This window comes from Pholcus phalangioides, unplaced genomic scaffold (assembly GCF_987345545.1).
Source record: "Pholcus phalangioides strain wild (caught in Gottingen) unplaced genomic scaffold, Ppha-v1.0 ptg000024l_1, whole genome shotgun sequence".
Lineage (NCBI taxonomy): Eukaryota > Metazoa > Arthropoda > Arachnida > Araneae > Pholcidae > Pholcus > Pholcus phalangioides.
In genome coordinates this window covers 7,911,014-7,922,198 of record NW_028301616.1, presented here as the reverse complement: position 1 = coordinate 7,922,198, position 11,185 = coordinate 7,911,014, and the positions used below count along the sequence as shown (strand labels likewise).

General features: G+C 37.0%; 2 protein-coding genes across 2 annotated transcripts in view; one reads left to right on the top strand and one right to left on the bottom strand.

The window, feature by feature from the left end:
- Window positions 1-4,055: 4,055 nt before the first annotated feature.
- On the bottom strand, window positions 4,056-5,554 carry LOC149068666 (THAP domain-containing protein 1 B-like). Its single transcript, XM_089250442.1, has 2 exons — window positions 5,202-5,554; window positions 4,056-4,130 (listed from the first exon to the last, which is right to left on the bottom strand). Exons 1-2 carry the CDS (start codon window positions 5,352-5,354, stop codon window positions 4,068-4,070), a joined length of 216 nt encoding a protein of 71 aa, XP_089106568.1. The 5' UTR covers window positions 5,355-5,554; the 3' UTR covers window positions 4,056-4,067.
- A 1,727-nt stretch (window positions 5,555-7,281) lies between these two features.
- LOC149068665 (uncharacterized) overlaps window positions 7,282-11,185 on the top strand; it is a 63,025-nt gene continuing 59,121 nt past the window's right edge. Inside the window, exon 1 of the mRNA XM_089250430.1 lies at window positions 7,282-7,541. Coding sequence (XP_089106556.1) covers window positions 7,455-7,541 — 87 coding nt within the window. The 5' untranslated portion in view covers window positions 7,282-7,454. The remainder of the gene's footprint in view (window positions 7,542-11,185) is intronic.

The window sequence follows — 11,185 nt, the reverse complement described above, 5'->3', positions numbered from 1 at the left end:
GTCTCTCCTGCTTCTTTTTAATGATTTCCGAGACATCACTCAGAGAAGCAAACCTTTTTTTTTTGCTCAATGGATGACGAGTTCACTCATCTTTATATGGGGGGGGGGGGGGGCTTAAGGCGCCTTGATGTACCACCTTGGTATATCAAGGGATTCTATGGGGTATGAATTTGCTTTGGATATGGGTGACGTAAAAAATACAACTAGTGTATATCGTAGCGGCTTGCATGTTAAAAATTGGGTTGTTATGAACGTCGTCCGTACTTGTGTTTCCCATAGTGAGCGGTATCAGAGGCGCCGACATAAAGAAAACATTGAGCGGGCTGAAAGTCTAAAATGGTTCTGGGTATATGGGACTTTTAATGTTAAAATATTTCATTTATTTTACACACAACCTCAATTACACGACATTTTCATTTCGACTCAAATCCCGAAATTAGATAAAATTATCATTTCTGCCAATCAAATTTTAATTCTTTTTTGCAGATAGCACAAACGCGTCTATGGAATTAATCTCTTGTGAATACTATCGCCACAAAAACTATAATTTTCAGTCTGATTGTCAACGGTCACTATACAGATTGCTCTTAATTTCGGAAAAAGAGGAGATGCCCCATCTGTCTGGAATGTAAAATGAAAATTTCGACAATAATTCTGGATCTATGAAAAAGTGAAACTTGTAATATAATTAAATATTCCCATAGGTGTGAACATCTATCTAGCCCATAGCACCCCCATGACATTTGCCACCATCTCTATACTAACCTATGGAAATATGACGCTTGAGCCCCTCAATAATTCCAATAACTTTACACCTATGAATATTCAGAGTTACTTTTGGAGGCGGTTGTAAGAATAGTCTAATGGGGAAATAAATCTGTAAATAAAAGGTATTACTTGCAGAAAATCTTAGAAACATGTTTTTTAATTTTTTTCTTTTTCCATTTTTAAAAAAAATATCGTAAGAATCCAAGATTGAAGCGTTGAATGAACTGCAACTCTTAAGGCAAATTTACATGCATACTATTAGAAAATTTCAACTACAGTATATCTCATTTTTACGAGCCCCCCCCCCCCCCCGATCGATCCCGTGTGGAACCATGCGTTAAGACTGTGTGCATTGCCCCTCGCTCTTCCCTAGTTGCAGCCCTCACTATGAGCAATGAGCTCAAAAGTTCAGATCTTGGTGCAATAGCATATGCGGGATTTTCTCAAGGGGAAGGGGGTTAATATTTATGTATTTCATTTAACCTGTACTTCCCAGGACATTCCCGTATTTTTCCAGTAATTTAGACCGCCCATCATGATTTTTTTTAGAGAAATGTCCAACTTTTATTTACTCGTATACTTCCAACGAAGGGCCGACGTAAATTTTGATTCTCTCTGAAATTAATGATTTAAATTATTTTTCAAACTTGAAAAATCGTGAATGGCGAGAAACTGTTCACCAATACACATCTAGATGCGGGATTCACGCATCCAAATTCAATTTTACTCCGAATTTTGTCGAGGATTGAAAATACTCCTTCAAATTTTAGGTAATTTTTTTCAGTAGTTATTTCTCACTGATGATTACAAAAACAAAACCACCCCCTCTCTCCCTCTTGTTTCACAAAAATATTCCTTAAAATTTTAAGAGTGAAATTACTCTTCGAAGTTATACCTTCAGATAAAGGAAATGAAGTGCTGCTGAAAATCATGTGTGTGGAGTGAAATTTATTTCAATAAAAAAAACCTTGAATGCAGGGACGACTCGAGAGAATTACTACACGTGTGGGACCTATTTTTGGCAATACCTGATCACGTTTTTTTTTCTATTTTGACAACGCTTTTTGCTGTTTTAACTGCAGTTAAAAGTTGAATCCCATGGGATTTGATACCCCTAGTTGAGCGGCTTCCCGTGTGGGTGTCCTAAGAGCTGCCGCTGGTTGAACGCAAGAAACATTTGGGATGGTATTCATAGTCATAATTACAGCAATAGAATTTTTGACCTAGGAAGCTTATGTTAAACCTTTATTTCAGTAAAGTCAAGTTGGGTTTGTTGAAAATATCTGAAACAAAATGCGTTATATGGTATCCTCGCGAATTGTTGTTATTCAGTATTGTAGCGTCATCTGTTGTGAAAGTAAGTAACCAGGAGAGCGTGGCGAACACTCAATGTGACCATACATCCTGTATTTTCCGGGACAGTCCTGGTTTTTTTCTTTTTGTGGTCGTCCCGACTTTTTGGCAAAAGTGTCCCGGTTTTTCCCGTTTCTTATATGACGCCTACTTGGATTTTTATTCTTTATTGAAGTCAAAGATTAAAATTTTTTTTCAACTCATAACTTATATTATGATAATTACAACTATAAATAACAACATTAATCTCCCACATTTGTCTTGGTCAACGTTTTTTTTTCGTGCAATCCATTTAAAAATCCACTGAAATTCGCAGTAATGCTTCATTTCCCACCATAGCGTAATTTCATCAATATTTAGCAACTTTGTTCTTTTTTCTCGTCATTCTTGGGAATAATTGGCGATGTCCCGTATTTGGAAACTCAATTTCCCGTATTTCTCTCGAGGAAATATAGCCAGCCTACATACACTGTCGTTTCGGAATTTATGGATCTGGTAACTCTCATGGAGGAAAGAAAACTCTTCCTAATAACTTATTCTTTCCTCCATGGGTGACTCTAAACGGAATTATGAGTAAGGAAAAAGATTTTAGTAAGAAAAAATGATGAATTTTAATTCGGTCCTACTATTTCTTAATCTTGAACTTGTCACCATTACGTCTGAATTATGTGACCATACAACCCCCAAAACTCATAACGGAATTATTTCCTTCAATAACATAAAGGCGCGTATACACTAGCGCGCGGATCGTGCAATGCAAGCATTCCCAATCATGGAGGAAAGAATAACTTTCTCCATGTTATTCTTTCCTCCATGGTTCGCAATGCATTCAGTGGGTACGATCCGAAACGAATGATTATCATCAACGATGGCTCCATCCTAGAGCTGTTTCAACGCCATCTGTAGGTTTTGAGCGGCAGTAACAACTATTGAGGAACATGATATGAAAAACGAATTTAAATGGCTATTAAAAATGACGAACTTAAATTACTCAAAAATGACGAATTTCAATTATTATGACTATTAAATTAAATGGCCCCCTCGTGGGGGCCATGCCCAGGGCCCGTGCAAAACTTGGTTCCTGAGATGTATACCCCGAGCAGGGCCGCAACTAGATACTTCGTCATCCGGGGCAAGCCGCCATTTTGGCGCCACTTGATCTAGAAGAAACAGTTAAAAGGGGAATTCGGCGCCCCCTTCTGGTTCAGCGCCCGGGGCACCAGACCAACACCTACTAGAGAATTTTCAAGGCCGCAACACGAGCTCGTGACGTCACTAAACTTAGGCGACTGCTTGCGCTACGCACTGTGGAATCGATTTGATATATGTAGCGTACTCATTTATTATTCCGCGAGTAAAATTGGTGCTGTGAAATATTTCTGCCTTAACTTTTTACTAGCTGAATTTAGATTATATATATATTTTTGTTTTACTCACCCCCCCCCCCCCCAATTATTCAGTTCAGACAAAAATGAAAAAATTCCCTGTACTTGTCTAGGTTCATAGAACGATTGAAAATAAAATGAAGCCACAGAAAAAATTATCCTTTTCCTCCTTTGAAATGGTTTTAGGAAAATAAATTTATAACTGAAATGAAATTTTTCTCACAATCAAGTTTCATATCACACACCTACAGAGAAAAAAAAAATCAACAGAAAGTGGAAGTTTTTTTTAAATTAATATTTTCAAATATATTTTACGAATTGGGAACATTATCTACTTTAAACACTGTCTTCATTCTCAAACAATTTAAGCAATAATTTAAAAATTTCCTTCAAATTTTTTCCATTACATACAAGCAAGAATTTTAATATTCAAAAGCTAATAAAATGATTCTTATAACAGTAAATGAGAACAAGATAACTTTCATTAAACTTTATTTATAGAATTATATATACTTTATTAAAAAATTATATATTTTATACACAGTTGTATCGCACAAACCATCAAATTCCTTTATATCTTTGTAAAAATTTGTAATTTTCTGTACTGAAATGTAATTCACACACCTGTGTAAGAAAAAGAGAATTTTACTTAGCAATCTACTGATTTACAAGGATTCATATAAATATCAATTAAATAATAAGCTAAATATGCCTGATGAGGATCATCAGGATAATTAAGGAGATAATCAAGCACTATAGACAACGTTGACAAAAATTGTTTGCTTCAAAAAATCAAAATTTTTTGAAAAAAAAATTCAATATTTTCTTTTCCTAAATTTCGAGTCGAATCGAAAATGCTAACTTTGCAGGGCATTTTTCTCTAATAAGGTTGTGAATAAATTGAATAGCTTGCCTTCGTGGTCGGGAATTTTAATACAATTGTCATATTTAAAAAGAAATATGATAAACATATGGGGATTAATCAAGAAGCTATGCGCCTATGCATAATAAAAAATGAGACAACCATAATTTTTTTATGGGCAGTATATTTATATTTTATCATAATTATTGGTTTTTGATTGCTCTTATTGGGTTGCTGTATTTGTGGAATATATATTAAACATCCATATTTTTTATAAGGGCAGCTTTTGTCAGTCACCTCGTTGGACATTTTGTCTGTTGTGGTATTTGCATTAGGGTGTATTAAATATTTTTCATAACAGTTATAGTTCCCAGTTTTTAACTTATAGGCAATATTAAGTTCTGAAGATCGTGCTTAAAAAAAAACTACTAAAAATCTCATTCAGCATACCAGTGACATCAAATTCTACCAACTGTTTATCTCGCCCTCCCTCCCCAAAAAAAACTGCATTACATTTGTTTAAATATTAATTAATGTGTAAATAATATGAACCAATCTTCCCTTTACTCGTATTACATCACACATGTTTAAAAAAAAATCATATTCAAAATTGCTTCAAATATTAGTCTGATTTAAATCAGAAATTTTTCGTTAGCAAATGTTCATTAGCCAATTGGTTATTCAAATCAATATTTTTAGCTTCAGTTACGTGTATTAAATTTCGGGAATAAAAAAGAAAATTCTACAGTATGCAATATTATATATTATTTGTTTCTAAAATCTGGCAATTATGTAATTCCAATATTAAAAAATAATTTTAGTTATGCACTTACCTTGTGATTCTCTATCGGAATGAAGTCTTTTCTTGAAATGGCTGAAAGCCAACGCTTCCTCAACATGGCATTCTCCGGGAATGAAAATACTGATACTTTGGGACCTTTAACATAGTTTCCCCGACAATGTGGTGCACAGCTTTTATATGGCATGATTGTAAAGTTTTTTAGATGTTGAAATCCACAGAAACGAATAAAAAAGAACGATTTTAAGAGCTTCGTTTTCGCACATGTCTGACAATAACAACGTGGAAGATACAAAGTAGAAGCCAAGCAACGTGCTTTGTTGGCGAGAAAACAACGTGCTTACACATCACCCCCTATAGATAAGCCTCTTATCTATGGGGCGGGTGTTGGCCTATATGCGTTAAAGAAAAATTGCTTTTTATCACTTGGCGCGTTTTCCCGAATAACTAATGGCTTATCGTAGGCTGATGGCAACCATTCCATTTAATTTTTCGGCCTAACTATGCTACGTCACAACTACTTTTGGGTTACCGTGTAGAGGCCTTGTTTTCTAGTGGGTGTTGACCAGACCCACCTGTTCCCCCCCCCCAGTTGCGGCCATGGCCCCCACAGCCTGGAGCAGGGCCCCCAGTCTGGGATCTTTTACGCCCCTCCCCCCCCCCAGTCAGACGTTCCACGGGTTCTTCTATAGTTGATTTATAGCGTGAAAAAAGCAAAAAATTATGAGTATTGTCTCGGGTCCCAGAGCTAGAGCCCTGTCAGCCCCGCCCATGTGGGGGCCGTGGTTGCGGCCCTGAGATCCCAGCCGTAGTCATATATATATAATATATGAATTGACGTCATCGTGTTCCCCCCAGATGTTCAAGTCTATCTCCGTCTATGCTGGTGACCCATGTCCACCCACAATTACGGGTCTGACAGAGCTCAGGATGATTCTTTTAACTTTTTTATATTTTTCACAGAACAAATTTACTGTGGGGGATTGGACGCCAAAGATCCCAGCTGAAGGATGTGGGGTAACCTATATATTTTTTGTGTAAGTTATCGCAAATGTAATAATAATAAATCCGGTGATTATGGATAATCATGGACCCCACAGCCTGAAGCAAAGCCCCTAGGCTGGGATGTTTTGTGGGCCCGCAGACCAAACTTTTCTTGGGCCCTTCAACAGTGAATTTGTAGCATGAAGGGAAATGATTGTCCCGGGCCCTACCTAACCTTGCGGGCCATGGCGGCCATTATATATTGCATATCATCGTGGCCTTCCACCGGAACTTGTCTATGTATGCCTTACACGGGTGGAACAGTGCCATCTTAACACAAACTCACCCGAGCCGGGCGGGATCGTCTTCAAATTTTCTTTAGTACACATGTAAATTCATAGGCAGACCATAAATGTGCTGCCATCTACCGGTGAAAATTAGTCAAGTATTTTACAATAGAAAAGTATTGCATTGCATTAATATTTTTTTTCAAAAAATTCTTTTGCTTGTTGAACTCTTAAAATTTCCCACTTGGCCAAATTTTGGCCAATTTTTCCCACGAATATGGGAAATTTTCCACGAGTTACCATCACTAATAAAGAATGACACGACGTGGAAAGAGAAACTAGCCAAGCAAAGGGGAAGTAGCCAAACAGATAGCGCTCCGGCAACCTTCGTTTCGCCCAATCAGGGTGCAGAATCTCGACTCTCGATCATTTTGTCTGTAGATATGGTGAACTTGCGATTGGCATGTTCACGATTTTGTCTGTAGATATGGTGAACTTGCGATTGGCGAACGCTTGCATTGCACAATCCGCGCGCTAGTGTATACGCGCCTTTAGGCTAATTCATCGTTTTACTGTTGTGTGAATGCTAAAATAAATTTCTAAATTTACCAAAAAAAAAGAGATCACTCAGGAAAAATTTCATGGTGAAATCGTTATCAAACGTCCATTTACTCAGCCCCCCTCGTTGGGCATTTTTCCTGTTGCGGCGTTGTATTTGTGTTTTTGTTTTTTTTAATATGGTCACTAATATGTCTTGAGGTGAATAATAGCTCAGTGTTCCAAGCCACTTATCGTCTGGAATTTTTTGATAGCTAAATTCACGAAACACCCAGTGGCAACGGGAGGAAAGTTTCTGTTGCTTCATGCAAAAATATATTTATTTGTAAACAAATCCGTACGTGCACGCAAGTATTCCCCTCAGTAGGGGGAAAATGTCGGACCTCAGCGACTTCTCGCGATCAGTTATTTTATTACATCAACCGCTGTTCGAACTTTCTCCCAATTTTTAAAGGAAAATGTCCTACAAAATGAATTTATTTTTGGAAAAACTATGGAGTCTTGTCAACGATCCCAGGCTCGACGAATTCATTTGTTGGAGCGAGGTGAGAGCTTTTTAAGTTTCGTTTATTATTCTTGCCACCATGACCGCCGCCCTCACATCTTGGAACAGTGCCCCTGGGCTGGGATGTTGGGCCCCCCCCCCCCAAGAAAGGCGGGAACAGCTGTAGTATAATCTTTTTTTTGGCGGAAAAATGTTCGAAAGCATCACGAGAAATTGCCAAAAATGAAATGGAAAGCCCCTTTTACACCAGGGCCATAACTAGGCTGGGGCAATTGAGGCACTGCCCAGGGTCCCAAGCCAAATGGGAACCCCACAAAAAATGTGCAATTACTTTGTATAGTAATAACTCCTTCAAGGGCTCGTAAGAAAGAGGCTGCCCCAGAGCCGCGAGAGGGCACGCTACGGCCCTGGTTTACATGTGTCAAGTGATTTAGTGGTTAACTAAATTTTTAACTCTTAAGTACTTTGAAATGCATGCGAGCATGATCGCTAGAACGACAGGAATTTTGAACTACCTAGAATGATTACAACGGTCGCCACAGTGGTGGTTTGGCTAAAGTTGGTTTTCTGTAGTTCCCAACTGCACGACTGATCGCCCCGTTAAGCAGTTTTGCCACAGAAAGCAACGGGCCTAAAATGATACAAATATTCAATCATTGAACTTCTGAAACACAGATGACCGCACTGAAAAATCAGACAACACTATATACACTTCGAGGCGCAAATGTGAGCCGATCTCCCCGTTAAAAAGTCTCGCCACAGAGAGTAACAGTCTTACAAACAGTACAAATATTCAGTCACTACACATCACTCACTTCACTTCTGAGATATAGATGGCAGCACTGAAAAATCATACACAACACTAGATACACACTCAGACTGTTAGGTACACGCACTTACACTTCCGGCACAACTCACTAGGTAGTAAATTGCCTATGGCAATAGACCTGAGTTGTGCTCGGTTTGAAAAAAAAAACACTATATACGTGCTCATACCGTTTAGGTACATATGCTCACATACTTCTGGCATAACTTACTCGGTAGTGAATTGCCCATGGCGATATACCATAATTATGCTTGGTATGAATGAGTAACGGTCAAAATGACTGCCATATTAAAAAATCAACAAAAAATTATTATTCCTTTCACCAAAACTTGTTAAAACACTATCCAGTCTGTTTCACTGAAGGCCTATTTATGTGCATTAAGTGATTAAGTAGTCAACTAAATGTTAAGGTGTCAAGTGCTTTAAAATGTGTGTAGACGATAAGGGCCGTTTGGGTTTAGTTGTTAAGTTATTTAGTGGTGAAGTGGAATAGAGTCTGTTTTATTTTTTCGATTAAGTAAGTACAATGCACATGTGCTAGTGGACGTGATCTCATATTATCCTATCAGCATTTACTAAATCACTTGAATGTGTGGACACTTTTTGAGCACTTGACTATTCAAAATTTAGTTTTTTAGTTAATTACTAAATCACTTAACACTTGTAAACGGACCTTTATTCTGCAGTAAATGTGCTTGTGTATCAATTTTTTGTAATTTTGGACAAAATGGCTTGTTATGACAGACTAGTCTGTGTTTTGTTCCTTTTAAAAGGAATTTGACTATGATTTTTTTGAGCTCTTGTAATTTGTGTCTTAATTTAATACCGGCAACGAAAAAACAGACAATGCAGCTCGAACAACAACTAACATTGATAATATCCTTTTGATACCTGCCAGTGACCACTTCTCAATCCTCCGGGAAGTGATGCATCGCCGCTGGCAGGATCATTGGAGCAATCAAATAAATAATAAACTTCATGCCATCAAGTCTACACTTGTCCTTTGGTGTTCAATCTGCAGAACTAAGGAAAGGAGTTCTTCCTTCTTCGAAGGAAGTTCTGCTTGCCCGGTTACGCATAGGACACAGTCGCATCACACAATCGTATTTTTTATTACAGGAGAGTCAACCAGAGTGCCCACCAAATTATAGTTTTTACAATTTATGTCATTGTTTTCCGTTTCATGTTGCTTTTTTATCATGTTTTAGTTTTTTGACATGACGAAAGGACATTTTTCTTATTTTTATATCATGTTTTGGCGCTGTTTGGCCAAATTGGTCCTTGCCAGGGTTGGTAAAAAAACCGGTTTTTTTGAAAAAAACCAAAAAACCGGGTTTTTTTGGTTTAAACCAGGTTTTTTTGGTTTAAACCGGTTTTTTGTTTTAAATAGTATTAACATTAAAAACAATGAAATTTCTGAAAAATCATTCAAACTTCTAATAATTAACTGAAATAAAGTGGTTATTAATGTAATTATAATTAATAAATTAATCAAAAAATATTTCTTACATTTTAACAAAAACCAACTTTTGCAATTTAATTATTTTTTGCTTAACTCAATGGATTCCTGTGTGTTTGAAAATTCTTTTAATGTTGTTATTAATCATATAATATATAAAGGTTTTTCTCCAGTTACTTTCAGTATACTTAATTAGAAAGCTATTTTGCAAAAAGTAATAAAAATTAGGTGAATATAATGTATTTAATGAAGCATAAATAATGCAGATTAATTAGCAATGATTTACGATATACAGGGGGATTACAACTAAGGTTCTGATTTCAAAACACTGTAAAAAAAGAACGATTGTCAGAATGACTGGAAAATTGACATGAATATTCCTGAAAAAATTCAATTTTATTTGATAAAGGGGAAAAAATACTTAAAAATGTAAAATTAATGACATCATCCAACATGTGGGAAATTTGCTCGCAGAATGGAAACAATAGCCAGTCATGGCAGAATACCTTAATTATAGCATTTCACGATTTCATAATTCATGGAAACATCACAAAAAACGAAGTAATTGAACAAATAACTACAACTTACTTAAGAAATGTTAAATATGTTGTCCACCACGTGTTCTGGCCATGAGGTTGAAAGCACAAAAATTCTTGTTCAACAGCAGAATCGGAGTATGCCATGGTCATAATGTGGATGTGCTTGCAATTCAGCTTTATTAAACCAAACGCGTCCCCCCCCCCCCCCGTTAATATTCCTGAGGAACTTATAACATATAGGGAATGTGCTGGACCCCAAAGCAGAATATGCCGAAATGTGTGACGTACAATCTGGAAGAATTTTAAGAAAAGCGCTATTATGTAAATGTGAATTTTTACCGCAGAAAATTTTCAGTCAGCTGGGGGCTCGTTGCAGAACATCGCAAAACATTCTGCTTTGGGGGTGCTGTAGATTGCAATTCACCAAAGTTTGCAATCTGACCACTGTTCATAACATTTTGAGGTGCCCCCACAGCCAGAAGTTGCAAGGGTTAAGGTGCATCCTGTCAAAATGGGTCTTCAGCAGCTGCTTTGCTGGTATTGCAATGTGCATCTTGATAGAAGTTCTATCCACACACTGATGCTGTGGAAGTGCCGAAATGATGTGGTTGCACAAAATAGATTATACTGCTGGCCAAGTACAGCTTCATCTACTTGCACATTTTGCACGTTTTTCTTTTGCGAAAGAAACTTCCATTGCTTCAGGAGTATCCATGCAAATTTTCACGTCATTCCGATCAGTACTTATTGTATAGTTTTGGAATCAAAACTTAAATTATAATCACCCTGTATATAGCTGATTATTTTTCATAAATATGTTACTACTATACAGTAGAACCTTGATTAACTGGGCTTAACAG